The sequence below is a fragment of the Alosa sapidissima genome, chromosome 4, assembly GCF_018492685.1.
Source record: "Alosa sapidissima isolate fAloSap1 chromosome 4, fAloSap1.pri, whole genome shotgun sequence".
Taxonomy (NCBI): Eukaryota; Metazoa; Chordata; class Actinopteri; order Clupeiformes; family Clupeidae; genus Alosa; species Alosa sapidissima.
The window spans coordinates 36,322,422-36,338,123 of NC_055960.1; the positions used below are offsets into that span (position 1 = coordinate 36,322,422).

At 48.2% G+C, this 15,702-nt stretch overlaps 1 protein-coding gene across 1 annotated transcript in view; it reads right to left on the minus strand.

Moving 5' to 3' along the window:
• The window catches only part of ptprga (protein tyrosine phosphatase receptor type Ga), a 181,845-nt gene that overhangs the window by 70,317 nt on the left and 95,826 nt on the right, over positions 1 to 15,702 (minus strand). Inside the window, exon 4 of the mRNA XM_042090215.1 lies at positions 14,453 to 14,601. Coding sequence (XP_041946149.1) covers positions 14,453 to 14,601 — 149 coding nt within the window. The remainder of the gene's footprint in view (positions 1 to 14,452; positions 14,602 to 15,702) is intronic.

A 15,702-nucleotide genomic window follows, 5' to 3' on the forward strand; every position in this document is an offset into this window, starting at 1 on the left:
TACGGCATCATTCACTCATTGGTGTTCTCGGGAGTCAATCCATATCCTTCTGCTCATTGGTGTGTCCGTCGACTGCTTCAAGCTTTCCAGCTGCCTGTTATGGCCCTTCCTTCCCCACATTTAGAAGGGGTTAATATGGAGCTCCAGAACAAAGGCAACAACTGCCAATTTCAATCCATCACATGCCAACATTTCTCATTCAGCTAAATCCCACCCAGCTGCTCCGTTGTTTTTAATTCATGCCCCTCACACTTCATGTCGCGTAGAGATGTGCATAAAAGGCCAATTTCAGTCAACCTGTTTTTCACAATATACCAACACAGAAACGCTATGAACCACTGCAACCGCACAGAAGACACTGCGAGACAGACAGCGGCTCTTGCTTTCCCTTTGTGCTGGCCGAACAAAATGTAATTACCGCCTGGTCTGCATAAAACACGTTCTGGTTCAGTGGTCAGGGCGGCACACTATTAGTCTCAGGAGTCGCTGGAGCTCTGTGGATTCCCTCGCATTAATAACGTTCTGCCCGCAACTCTACACCCGATGGAGCGACACAACTGAGTCGGGCCCTGCGTACGAGCTCAACTGATGGCCAGCATACCGGTGCCTCGTGTGTAATTAGTACTACCATTTATCAGAGGTGTCGGACAGCACTGAATGACTCCTTTCAAGGTCGTGTGTGTGTGTGTGTGTGTGTGTGTGTGTGTGTGTGTGTGTGTGTGACACTATTACACAGACATTCATAACTTTCGTACTTAGGAATGCATAGACATGTAGACATATACTCACACAAAGACAAATGTTTGCATTTCTGTGCAGGTGTCTTCAGGTGTATGCACACACACACACACACACACACACACACACACACACACACACACTCATACAAAAACACACAAAAACACAGTGACTACGATATCCAATATTCACGAGAGGGAAATATGTAAGCGGGAGAAAGAAAATCAACATTAATGGCTTTCTGAGATTAATCATACATGCAGCGGGGTGACACTCTAATGGATCATCATTATAAATATTCTAAATGCCCTGAGTGTGGGCATAGGACAGCGGAGCCTGTGGCCTGGGCTATTCATTTCTCACCGGAGCAAAGGCACCAGGGCCCCCGTGCTCATCGATTTCTGCACTTCATCCCTTTAAAACAACAGCCGTCAACATGAGCGCGCCAGATAAGCGATGACCAGCTCCTCGGGGGACTGAGTCTCAAAGATTTCCCATCCGTCCTCTTAGCGTCCCCACTCCACCGCAACCTCGTCATCCCGCGGGCCTCCAACATGCACACACACAAGTACACAAGTGTGCACACACACACACACGCACACGCACGCGCACGCGCACGCGCACGCGCACGCACACGCACACACATGTGCACGCACGCACGCACGCACGCACGCACGCACGCACACACACACACACACGCAAACACACACACACACACATATGCACGCACGCACGCACACACACGCACGCACGCACACACACACACACACACACACACACACTAACAGAGCAACCGACCTTCCCTCTTGTTGTTTGTCTTAAACCCGATTCCCCCACTACAAACTCTCGCTCTAAGAGAACAGTACGCCGAGGACAAGAAAAGAAAAGAAAGAGGCAGCAATTTGACTCCTTTTGGAAAAATAATGAAACACAAAGAAGACGTGTGAAGTGGGCAGATATTTGCTGGGGGCCTGCTGGGGGCCTGCTGGGGGTGGAAGGCAAATACTCTAGAGCTGCTCCTCTTAGGTCCAACAGACCTCCCCCCCCGCCCCCCACCAGGGCTGTACTGTCCAACACTTTGCCAAATTGAATTTATCCCTTATTGACATTTCTCCAGGCGGGATGCTGAAACTCCGCGGACATTCACAAGGACAGAGGGAAAACTCATTGCCTTATTGCAGACTCCCAGAGCTTCGCCCTGTCCACTATTGGTCTGCGGGTGAACTTCAGGGAGGATAAAAAATAAACAACCACACAGCTATTCACACACACAGGCACACACATACACATATATATATATATATATATATATACACATACATCCACACACACACACACAATGACACACACACACACACACATAATGACACAGGCATACTCTAGCACAGACGCACACCCACCCACATAAAAAAAAAAAAAAAAAGCAAAAAAACAAAAAACAAATATAATATCAAAATGTCAAAGCAAAGAGAGAGCAAGGAGGGAAAAACAAGCCAATTCAGCCAAAGAGATGACTGTGTGTGTGTGTGTGTGTGCGTGGCTGGGATGTGATCCACATCTTGAGAGGTGACACGTGGCAGGAACACAGAACTCACGCTTGAGCAGAGCACACACACACACACACACACCTCAGCTTCCCTCACAACCTGTTTTACAGACGGAGAGGGAGAGAGAGGAGGAGGAGGAGGAGGAGGAGGGAGGAGGGAGGAGGGAGGAGGAGGAACGCTACGATTCCTCAACTGCGCCCTGCAAATCAAACTCCCCTCTTCTCTCCTGTCAAAAACGCCTGTCTGCCCAGCAATCAGAACAGCAGCAGCGAGGGAGGGGGGGGGGGGGGGGGGGGACAACGAGAGAGATAAAAGAGAGATAAAAAAGACAGAGAGAGAGAGAGAGAGAGAGAGAGAGAGAGAGAGAGAGAGAGAGAGAGAGAGAGAGAGAGATAGAGAGAGAGAGAGAGCTAATGAGGGAAGAGAAGAGGGGAGATCATGGCTGGGGACTTGGGAAGCTTCTTGGAACAAAGCTACGTGAACAGTGGGAGGGGGCAGTAGGTTTGCCCCCCCCCAAATTCTAAAAGGCTAAAATATTCATGGACACAATATGGCTATAACAGTGGCCTACTTCTGTTGGTCATTCAGTAGAATCCACTACTTTCAAAGGCGTTGCAGTGCTTAGCCATACTAGCTGGGTGAGTTTGCAGGACCTTCTTTCTGGCAACTCGCCCCTCTTTTGACACTGAACTATGATCCACAAATTGGTTTTGGTCTTCTGGTCATGGACTTCTAAGACCCATAGGGAGAAGTCAGAACCACAGCTATAAGCCTCAGACTGGGAGGCTCAGTCCAAGCACGACGGTCCTTTACCATGCACCCTATAGACAGCTTTCTCACAAAGGCCGGCAATTGAAAACGGACGAGTGTCAAAGTAAGGCTTTATACGAGTTCAGGAGCAAACCACTCTTAATCAGTCTGACCACTTTTCTTTTAAATGAGCATTTTTTGTATCAGGCTCCAACAGGTTTCTGCCTACAAATCAATATTTCAGACCAGGAAGATAATGGTACTTAGCGGGTTTTGAAGCACAATTATTTGATTAATGTATATTATATGTGGAGAGCATTCACTCACCATCATTATCTCATTTTTAACAAAGGTGGCATTTAGAGGGTTTTGCATCTGAACTCATATGATCTCTGTGACACATTCGCCACTGGTTGGGTTGCATGGTGTCATCTGAAGTACTTTCAAGGAATGCACTTGAGAAGTATTCAAATGCACAAGTGCTTTTTGTGGTATGGAAATATTTCTTTCAAATGAATGGAGACTCTGGGTCTGCCACAGTCTAGTACAGTACAACCTCTGATCTTACTGGAAGTTTGGCAGTGTTGCAGAAACAGCGACTTCTGGCACGCTCCCCTCCCCCGGCATAAAATAATTTCCCTTGGTTTGAAGTTATTTGCTGCGAGATAATTCTGTTCACATTGCCGCAGTGAAATTCAAAAAAAGCAGCAAGAGATGCATTAAGATATCTCAGAATCCTGGTCCCTCCTCTTCAATTTTGCGGTTATTATTTTCCTGTGAAATCTGGAAAATATTGCTTTTGAGAAAACAAAAGGGAGGGAGCCTGCCACTGAAATGAGATTATTAAAAATGGTATCAAGCCAGGAAAGAACTGGGACAACATCTATTTGCCCTCCAGGTAACATGGAGCTTTTAGAGAATGGATGTGTTTTTCAGTGTCAGAGAGGACAGCCAGGGAAATATAACATTATGGTAGGAACTGTGCACCTTCCCTACCACACGAGGGCCAATAATAAATAAAGCAGAGACATACATTCAGAAAAGAGGAGTCCAGGCTGTGGCAGGCATCAGTTATCTTTGAAGGTTTAATGGAATGTGGCTGTGAAGGCTGAAGGAGGAGAGAAGGGAGAGAGAGAACGACAGAGGAGGAGAGAAGGGAGAGAGAGAACGACAGGAAGAGAAGGGAAAGAGAGAACAACAGGAAGAGAAGGGAAAGAGAGAGAATGATGGAGGAGGAGAGAAGGGAGAGAGAGAACAACAGGAAGAGAAGGGAAAGAGAGAACAACAGGAAGAGAAGGGAAAGAGAGAGAACAACAGAGGAGGAGAGAAGGGAGAGAGAGAATGATGGAGGAGGAGTGAAGGGAGAGAGAGAACGATGGAGGAGGAGTGAAGGGAGAGAGAGAACGATGGAGGAGGAGAGAAGAGAAAGAGAGAACGACAGGATGAGAGAAGGGAGAGAGAGAACGACAGAGAACGACAGAGGAGGAGTGAAGGGAGAGAGAGAACGACAGAGGAGGAGTGAAGAGAAAGAGAGAACGACAGGAGGAGAGAAGGGAGAGAGAGAATGACAGAGAACGACAGAGGAGGAGTGAAGGGAGAGAGAGAACGACAGATGAGGAGTGAAGGGAAAGAGAGAATGACAGAGAACGACAGAGGAGGAGTGAAGGGAGAGAGAGAACGACAGAGGAGGAGTGAAGAGAAAGAGAGAACGACAGAGGAGGAGTGAAGGGAGAGAGAGAACGACAGAGGAGGAGTGAAGAGAAAGAGAGAACGACAGGAGGAGAGAAGGGAGAGAGAGAATGACAGAGAACGACAGAGGAGGAGTGAAGGGAGAGAGAGAACGACAGATGAGGAGTGAAGGGAAAGAGAGAATGACAGAGGGAAAGAGAGAATGATGGAGGAGGAGTGAAGGGAGAGAGAACGACAGATGAGGAGTGAAGGGAGAGAGAGAATGACAGAGAACGACATAGGAGGAGTGAAGGGAGAGAGAGAACGACAGATGAGGAGTGAAGGGAGAGAGAGAGACAGAGAACGACATAGGAGGAGTGAAGGGAGAGAGAGAACGACAGAGGGAAAGAGAGAATGACAGAGGGAAAGAGAGAATGATGGAGGAGTGAAGGGAGAGAGAGAATGATGGAGGAGAGAAGGGAGAGAGAGAATGATGGAGGAGGAGAGAATGGAGAGAGAGAATGACAGAGGAGGAGATAAGGGAGAGAGAGAATGACGGAGGAGGAGAGAAGGGAGAGAGAGAATGATGGAGGAGGAGTGAATGGAGAGAAGGGAGAGAGAGAATGATGGAGGAGGAGAGAAGGGAGAGAGAGAATGATGGAGGAGGAGAGAAGGGAGAGAGAGAACGACGGAGGAGGAGAGAAGGGAGAGAGAGAATGATGGAGGGAGAGAGAGAAGGGAGAGAGAGAATGATGGAGGAGGAGAGAATGATGGAGGAGGAGAGAATGATGGAGGGAAAGAGAGAATGATGGAGGAGGAGAGAATGATGGAGGGAGAGAGAGAATGATGGAGGAGGAGAGAAGGGAGAGAGAGAATGATGGAGGAGGAGAGAATGATGGAGGAGGAGAGAAGGGAGAGAGAGAATGATGGAGGGAGAGAGAGAATGATGGAGGAGGAGAGAATGATGGAGAGAGAGAAAGAGAGAATGACGGAGGAGGAGGACAGAATGATGGAGGGAGAGAGAGAAGGGAGAGAGAGAATGATGAAGGGAGAGAGAGAATGATGGAGGAGGAGGAGAGAATGATGGAGGGATAGAGAGAATGACGGAGGAGGAGAGACTCCATGCTGCAGTTTCTTTATTTCTTGTTCCTCTGAAAGACAGAGCTGAAGACTACATTTGGTGGAAAAGAAAAGGAAATGAGGAGGGGGAAGTCATCAGCTGAACAGATCGTTCACACATCACTAACATCACTACATTTACTCCTTTCTCTACAGTCTACCTTGGACACATTGGATATGACCATGGCATCACGGCTGCTCAAGAGGAAAAAAAATCTTTTGGTTTAACAAACTCTGTGTTTCGATTTTATGCATTTGACTACACCTACAAGTGTGTGTGTGTGTGTGTGTGTGTGTATGTAAACTGTATGGGCGGGTGGCTTTGTATTCAGAAAAGCATGTCTGCATGTCACTTGTATGGGCTGCACACTCATCATGACCCCACTTACACGTCTTGCTAAATTACTAAGTGCATTCATTTTTCATATCAACGAGAGCGACTGAGGGAGGTGTGTGTGTGTGTGTGTGTGTGTGTGTGTGTGTGAGTGTGTGAGAGAGAGAGAGGACATCCCATACTTGGGCACTGGCTGGTCCTCTGTGTGCTCTATAATATATCTTCCCTCTCTTTTGCAATCTCCGAGGTCACATCTCGCCTTGCTCCCTCTTAATGTCTTTTCAGCGTGGACCAAAAGAAACTATTAGTGCTGCATGGAGCCTGGACTGGCCCCTGGGAGAGAGGTCAGCTTACACTCCCTCTGTTTCAGGATGTATCCACTCCTCATGGCACACACACACACACACAGGCACACACACACAGGCACACACACACACTCTTCAGCAAGTCTCCAGGTCTGCCTTGCAGGTGGCCCCATTTGTTCTTCTGCTCTTCTGCTGGGCACGTCCTCTGTTCAGTCTCAGTGGCTCTCACAGTTCTCTCCCCACGCTGAGGTAAACGCCCGCTCTCCTTCACACACACACACACACACACACACTTCAGTTCTCTCCCCACACTGAGGTAAACGCCCGCTCTCCTTCACACACACACACACTTCAGTTCTCTCCCCACACTGAGGTAAACGCCTGCTCTCCTTCACACACACACACACACACACTGCAGTTCTCTCCCACACTGAGGTAAACGCCCGCTCTCCTTCACTAACCACTCACCCATTCAGCTCTAGCTACGCCCCCATCCAGAGCATTCACACACACACACACACACACACACACACATTTTCACTTCTCTCTCTCCCTGTCAGACATACACAAGCAAAAGTGTTATAATCTTATATGAAGATAAAAAATCTAGTTAGTATTGTTTTTAGTATAAAGATGCTTACTTTGAGCTTTCTTGTAAGATTATTTGACTTAAAATTCTTAAATTAAGACATAAAAAACAGATAAGTAGAATAAGAAAATGTACCTTAATTTAAGATGAGATTTAAGATTTAAGACAAATTGTCAGCGCCAGACCACGCCTTATGTCGTGAACTGCCACACCCTTGGACAAAGGGTTTAATAAAAGTGGAGCACATGGCGAAAAATTCATCACTGACTGTGTACGTGGACGATATGAAAAAGAGCTGCGTCACGCTTTCATCACTGACTGTGTACGTGTACGATATGAAAAAGAGCTGCGTCACGCTTTGAGTCACGGTGCGCTGGGTGCAAGATAGGGTCCTAAGTCTCACACACACACAAACACACACACATATAGTGCTGCTGTGCTAATGGCACTAGCCCTATTGAGTGCACTGAGGATGGTTCAAGTGTGGCGGCGACAGGACCAAAGAGTGCGGCCTGACATTCCATCATTTCATTCCATCTTCTGTTCCCCTACTGCTGCCCTTCCTCTCGCTCTCTCTCTCATTCAATCTTCTGTTCCCCTACTGCTGCCCTTCCTCTCTCTCTCTCTCTCTCTCTCTCTCTCTCTCCATTTCCCGTGCGTGCTCTTCTAGAAGCTTCTATTGTGTTGTCCTCTTCCCAACCCCCCCACCACACCACACAAGGTGCACTGAAAGCACATGGTTGAAAAACAAGAGTGAATGATGGTGCTGCAGTGAAACTGTATGTCCAGCCTCACTGTTTTGACCCTCCAGAGTAGCCTACGCTACCCCTCCCCATGCATAACAGGCTCAGTGCACAGTAGCAGAGTATTCATGGAACTGTGCGCTTTGAGACACAGACACAGTGTATTGAAAGCACACGGCTGAAGAACAAGAGCAAATGATGGTGCTGTTGTGAAACTGTATGACCAACCTGCCTGTTGTGTCCCATCCCTGGCTGACCAGCTGGCCTGTTGTGTCCCATCCCTGCCTGACCTCAACTTCCAGAGTAGCCTACGCTAACCTTCCCCATGCATAATAGGCTACCATTCCCCAGGCATGTAAAATATACGGGTTCTGCTTGCTTAAGTTGGGTGCTAGATGCCATGTGGGTACAGGCAGGAGGTTGGCATGGAATGACACAGCGTACAGCTCACAGTGAGATGCCTGTGAAGCCGTTCCAGAGCGTTAGACGGAGTGTGAGCACATATGCTATGAATGTGCAATAGGCAGCCATGTATATTTTTGTGTTTCCTCTCTGACAATATGTTTGCACATATTTCCCATCACGCTCTTGCTCTTTCGGTTTCTCGCCTCAGCAAAACAGCCATAATGTGCGTGCGTGCACATACACACACACACACACACACACACACAGACAAGTACACACACATAAACGCACGCACGCACACACACACACACACACACACACACACACAGACAAGTACACACACATAAACGCACGCACGCACACACACACACACACACAGCACACACAGACAAGTACACACACATAAACGCACGCACACACACACACTCACACACAGACAAGTACACGCACATAAACGCACGCACACACACACACACACATACATACACACACACACACACACACACACACGCACACACTGACAAGTACACACACATAAAAGCACGCGCACATATACAACTAAACACACGCACACACACGCAGGGTCCTGCACCGAAATTATCTCCTTTTTGCATCAAATAATATTTTGGAATGTACTTTCTATTTCAGCCGCGGCAATGGCTGATGGGAAATAAAATTCAATTCATCAATGCCATCTCTTATCTGTGATACCCACGGCAGTGTGCGCGCGCGCGTGTGTGTGTGTGTGTGTGTGTGTGTGTGTGTGTGTGTGTGTGTGTGTGGTTGGGGAGGGGGGCAGACACGCTGCTTCCCTTACCCCCCCACCATGTGTGTTAATTTACTTTGTGCCCCTTATCTGTGCAGGTGGATAGCGGTTGGTGAACCTCTCCCTCTCTCTCTCCCCCTCTCCCTCTCTCTATCCCCCTCTCCCTCTCCCTCTCTCTCTCTCTCAGCTGTACAGACACATTGCTCATGCTGCTGCTGCTTTATCGCGGGCCGCCTCAGGAGCCTGACGGAGCTTGGGCCATGATTAAATGGACTGCTTACCACCTAAGCGCAGCGTCGCTGAGATCACTTGCCAGCTGACGCCTGTCCTATCCTGCATGCCCAATGCTCCTCCATCATCCTCCTCCACCGGCTCCACCAACACCATCAGCAGCAGCACCATCCAAAAAAAAAAAAAAAAAAAAAAAGAGAGAAAAGGTCTGATAACGGCGAGGAAGCGATAAGTGTGGCGAGATAGCCGTGACGACAGGACGGGAGAGATGTCCTCCGCGCCTACGCCTACACTTGGCCCTCAGCCCAGCAGCAAATGCCATCTTTAAGACAGCTCTGTCAAAGAAAAATAAGAAAAGAAGATGGCTGGTGTCTGCATGGTAGCGGGACGTTTGGGGGGGGTGCTGCATGGCAGCGGGACGGGGGGGGTGCTGCATGGTAGCGGACGTTTGGTTGTGGCGTATTTGGTCGGGTGGACGGGGTTCCACGTGGCGGCCGCGTGTGTGACGGCGGCGTGCGGCGGATGAGTGGGGCTGGCGACGAATAAACAAATGAGATCAAAAGAGCGGTGCAAATATTCAGGCCCTGACACGGCGAGCTGGATGCCAGTTAATTGCTATTTGCTCGGTGCCACCTTGGAGCCCTCTTCCTTTAACCTCTGCCAGCGTGCACGCCTTGGCGCGGAAACAAAGAGCCTGCGCCGACGGTAACGGAGATTAGCAGATAAGACGGCACCAGCAGTGTGTGTGTGTGTGTGTGTGTGTGTCCCTCTCTCCTTCTCTCAGTCCCTGTATAATTCATTCATGAGCCATTCAGCCATGTCTTTCTTGAAGGGGGGGGGGGGGGGGGGGCAGTGGTGTAGTAGTAATAGTAGTGGTTGTTGTGGGGGTGCGGTTGGGTGGGTGGGTGGGAGGCGTGGGGTTGCGGTTGGGTGGGTGGGCGGGTGTGTGGGGGCGTGGGGGTGGTGGGAGTATTTTAGCGAGATGTGGGACATAGATGTGAGTGGCGCTAGGATAAATGCGCCATGTCTGATAGATGCCAGATTGAAGGCCCTACAACACATCCGAGGCGATGTGCCTGGCATATTAACCAGCGCTTTACTGTTAAAACAGCGGGAACAGGCACAGCAGGCCAACACTTAATCACACAATTCGAGGGGCTTATTAGGGAACAATTACTAAATGGCAATGCTTGTAAATCATAAATCATTCATCAAGGGGACTTTAAAAAATGAGAACGGCATTTCGCAACAAATCTCTCGCTGTCGACCACCTCATGCGTATTCATAGGCATCAGCCATGGCAGAGAAGCAATACATCGTCCGTCTGTCAGAGACACGGAGAGACGCATGAGCTACAGAGATGAGACGCCTTGCATAAAGCAGCGAGCAAAACGAGACGGACTGACCACTTGTCCAGAGACCCCGGTCTGCAGCAGCACCATAACAGATGTGCGCCATACCATGGCATTGGAGGAGATCGCACGAGACACTCCAATGGGGCCTGTGTGCTAATTGTACTTCCATAATCACCTAAACTTGCTTCTGTTATACTGTATTGTTCCCTATGCTTTAGGGCTATTAGATTATTAGATGTGAATATATTATTAATATTATTATCATTATTATTAATAATGTTAATAATTATTATTATTGTTAAAAATAATTATTATTAACAACATCATCACTATTAATAACATCGTCTTCATTATCATTAACACCACATCTTCATGTAAACAGTAATAGAGCCTTCAGGGCAGCCCCAAGTGGTTATTCTGTCAGTTGTGACAAACTACCACAGACTCCCATCTCCCATTCTCCCCCCCCAGAGCTGGTCCTCGGTGGCTTGGCCTGTGAGGGATGACCTGTCAGGGGTCTCAGGCCGACTGACCAGACCCCTGGTGGGTTCTCACTGATACACACATGTAACTCTGGATGGGGGTGGGGATGTATTTCGTATTTCACAGTGCAACATAACTCTCTAATCCTTTTCCTGTCTTTTGCACAAGAACATCTCACTCAAAACACACACACACACACACACACACACACACACACACACAGTGAACAAATACCACCCCCACAACCACACACACACACACACACACACAAAGACCCCCCACAACCCCACACACAAAAATCACCACGCAATATGTGTAAGTACAATGGGCGGTCTCCTTGCCCTTTCATTATTTTTAACTGTGGTTTAAAGGTTGTGTCCTGCACGTTACCCACACCACATATTCATTGTAATTCTCAGTGTAATTCTCCTTCTCCCTTAATAGTGCCGCTGACCAGACCCCATACACAAAAGCACCAGAGGCCAGACCTTCAATAGCCCTTGAAAGGAGCAGGCGGAGTGGACACACTCTGGCTCCGCATCTCAGGAGGCACCAATGGGCTCTCTATTCAGTAGGGGGCCAAACAGTGTGGGCCCCGGGAGAGAGAGAGAGTGAGAGAGAGAAAGAGAGAGATAGAGAGAGAGAGAGAGAGAGCAAGAGAGAGAAAGAGAGAGAGTGAGAGAGTGAGAGAGAAAGAGAGAGAGAGAGAGAGTGAGAGAGAAAGAGAGAGACAGTGAGAGAGAGAGAAAGAGAGAGAGTGTGAGAGAGAGAGAGAAAGAAAGAGAGTGCAAGAGCGAGAAAGAGAGAGTTTGAGAGAGAGAGAGAGAGAGAGAGAGAGAGAGTGCAAGAGCGAGACAGACAGGATTTGGACGAGTTCACGCCACCTCCATCGCCACAGACACACGCCATGTCCATTCTCTCTCCCGCTCTCTCTCGGGTTTCATGTCCTGCCAAGTGCCCCCCCCTCCGGCCATCACCTCCCCCGCTCTCTCCTCATGCAAGCGAAAATCATGGGCAGCTCGCGGCTCGCGGGGCATTTGAAGGGTCTGCTCGAGAAGCAGGGAGAACTGGCTGAGAGGATGTTGGCTCCCGCCGTAATGACACGGAGCTGCGGAGCCGAGAGGACAGCCGTCGAGGGCCATCTACTCGCCTCAAAATCTCTGGCAGCCGACCTGTCCATCAACCGCGAGAATAGCCCTTCAAAGTGCATGTTCAATTATGAATGCTCTCCAGCCTGCTGCCGGAAAACAAAATAATTATCTTTAATTAGAATTAACCGACTGAAGTGTACGGACACGGGGACATGCATGAAACCCCATTAATGTGCACCAACATTTAAGTGGAACTGAAATAATCAAACAGTTTGCTTCATTAATATGTCCTAAATATAAAAGACACAACGGTTAAGTTGCCTGATTTCACTGAGTCAATGAACAAAAGGCCCAGTATATCAGAGGGATTTCATGTGTTACAAGTTGCAAGTGTTAAAGATGGGTAGTTTAAAAGATGACAGATGTTCGTGTAAGTGTAAATAGAACTGTCTGAACATTCATGAATTCAATTCATGTGAAGATGTACCTTTCTGCACACAAACAAGCACAACCACACACACACACACACCAAAACAAAACCTGCACAAACACAGCGCTGCACACAAATAGAATCTCCATTCTTTTCTATGACTGAGCCATGTCTCATGCTCCGTCTCCCAGGGTCCATGTTTACACATAGTGGTGAGATGCATGCCCACATCCTTGTTACACAGGCGGTCAATATCTCTCTCTCACACACACACACACACACAAATAGGTGATTTGTCAGGAGTGTGGGTCAATTAGCTGGAGAACCTTGATGATGAAGTATCATAAGTGGTAGAGGTGGTGGTGGTGGTTGGTGTGTGTGTGTGTGTGTGTGTGTGTGTGTCTGGGGGCAGACTGTGGGCTGGTGACTGAGGCCTCCTCTGTAACTATGACGCCGAGCGTCTTCAGCACCTCCATTTGTGCTCTTTGTTTTTGTTTTTGTTTTGACTTCTCTCTCCACATTTGTAACCTTTTTTCCCTCTTCCTGACTGTCCACTTTTTCTCCTCTCTGTGTCCATCTCAGCTGAGCTGCCACATGGGTCTTTCTCTCTCCATCTCTCTGCCTCTCTCCCTCTCTCTTTCTGTTGCTCTCTCTCTCTCCCTCTCTCCTTCTGCATGCGGGAGGTGAAGTGATAGTGGCCTCATCTGCATTCTCCTGGTCTAGGCCTCGCGATGCGTGTCGACTACAGAGTGGAGTCGGCTGCCAGCCCCGACTAATCCAACTCAGAGACAGGCTCCACTCGCAGTGTTTGCACTTACAGGGATTTTCACAGACACCACTCTCTGCAAATCTATGTATTTCTTCACAGAATCAATATCATAGATATGACACTGTTCCTGGCAGAGCAAATCAGCAGCCTTGCCGTCAGAACAAAAGCATAACTGATAAGGTGACTGAAAAATAAGTTCCTCACTCACATTTTCATCAAGCCAATAATTCACTACTTGAAGAGTACTAACATTGAATGATTTTGTGGAAATGTAATGCATATAAATAGAAACATTATCAATGAAAAGTGCAACAATCACAAAAGCTAAAATTAAAACAAATAGTCCAGTAGTGTTGACAACTGATCACTTTGAAGATAATCTCATGCATATAAATGGATAAATTATCCTCTATAAAAGCAAAAATAAAAAAAGGTCAACTGAAAAGCTATAATTAAAACTAGATAGAGAGGTAAAAAAAGAAGCTGCAACAGGCCCAGACTCTGTGTGACGCCGGGGGCCTGCGGGCCGTGCATACTGTGTGATTCGTTGACCAGCTGAATGCAGACCCATAAAAACGGCCTCTTACTGCATGTTAACGGTGGCAGGCGCCCATAACGCTAAATCACCAGGCCGAGGAGCGAGCTCTGGACAGTGTTCCAGGCCCATTGATCAGAGCGCGCTGGAGAGGTCTGACTGTACATAATGCTCCGTCGAGATCGATACTGGCACGCCCTCCGTCAGTCGCCTGCCTGCCCGGTGTGGTGACGGACGGCCACTCACCCCACCGTTACACTCCCCCTTCCCCTCATTCAATCGCTCGCTTGCTAACTCTCCCCCTCATTCAATCGCTCGCTTGCTAACTCTCTCCCTTTTCCCCTCATTCAATCGCTCGCTTGCTAACTCTCTCCCTTTTCCCCTCATTTTCTCACTCAGTAACAACTTTTCCCCTCACTCACTCGCTCACTCACTCGCTCGCTCGCTCACTCACTCTTCTTTTCTTTCTCTCCTTTTCATTCATTCACCGACTTGCTGACTCTCTGACTCTCTCTCTTTCCTTTCCTTTCTTTTCTTCCTTTCATTCATTCATACATTCGCTCTCTCGCTCCGCAGTCCAAGCCGCTCACTAACCTCCACGGGGAAGCGGTGTCCGTTGATACTGTGCTCCGAGCCCTCTGAGGCGTTGCTCTGGCCCCAGTGGAACTCCACCTTCTCCGCTTTGAAGCGGCCGGGAAGGCCTGCGCCCCGCACGTAGTACTCATCCTTCAACAGAACTGCCACTGCGGAGAGAGGGATAGAGCAGGAGAGAAAGAAGACAGAAAGGTAGGGAGGAAGACAGCGGGAGAGAGAGAGATAGAAAGATAGGGGAGGGGGAGGGCAAATAAACAAAACAAAAAAACTAAATAAACATTTGCGGTGAATCAAAGAGACGCATACATGACATAGACGTGTGCACACAGCTGGGCCTTACTGTTTGGCCTACCAAATAAAAGGGGCATTCATTTGAGGACACTTGCAGCATTAAGGGTTTATCTATTTTGGCTCTTTAGGGAGATGAGTCGAATATTACATGCAGCCTTTTACCGTTGTTCCCTTGGCCTCAAAGGCAGGGGCTCGAATGGAGAGCAATTTGCAGTGGGTTGGCAAGGGCTATCTCGGACCACCATTTCAAATTGCTTTTTCAAGTCCTTTGTTATTCCATGAAAAAATCCTTTCTGAAATAAAGGTGGAATTGGTGAAGCGGGGCACACCATTTTTTTTTTTTTATTTTTTTTTTTTAAAAACAGCACTTAGACTCTCAAATTGGACAGAGGAAAAAGGAGTGGGGGTTTAATTAACCAATACGACCCTAAACCAACGCTCCCTATTGTCAAGCAGATCTCTTCTTTTGATTGAATTTCTGAATCCCCTTCACTCACACACACACACACACACACACACACACACACACACACACCTACCAATCCCCCACCTTGCTAACTTCAATTGCACTCAAGGGATTCAAGCCTGTTTTGACATCATCATGGCACTGATTGGACCCTTTGACTTGAGGGGGAACAGTTGAAGTAAATGCAGACATTTCTACATAGTGACCCTGTGTCAGTCACAAATGGCATTCTCCCCACAGTGCTCTTGTTCTTGGTGCAGTGGAGAGTCCTTCTATTGGCTTTGGGGAAGAAGAGGGAGCCTTTCACACAGCGAGGTCCGTTTCCATGTGCTCATCCTGAGCCAATCAGCACTCGGGGTAACACTCGAGCAGGCCTGCCTTCTGGACGCTCGGATTACAGTGATCCGGTCCTGATCCTACACTCTTTAAGGCCCCGCAAAACGCAAAAAAGAGCAAATCTGATATGAGCGACCGGCGGCCACGATCGGGCCAA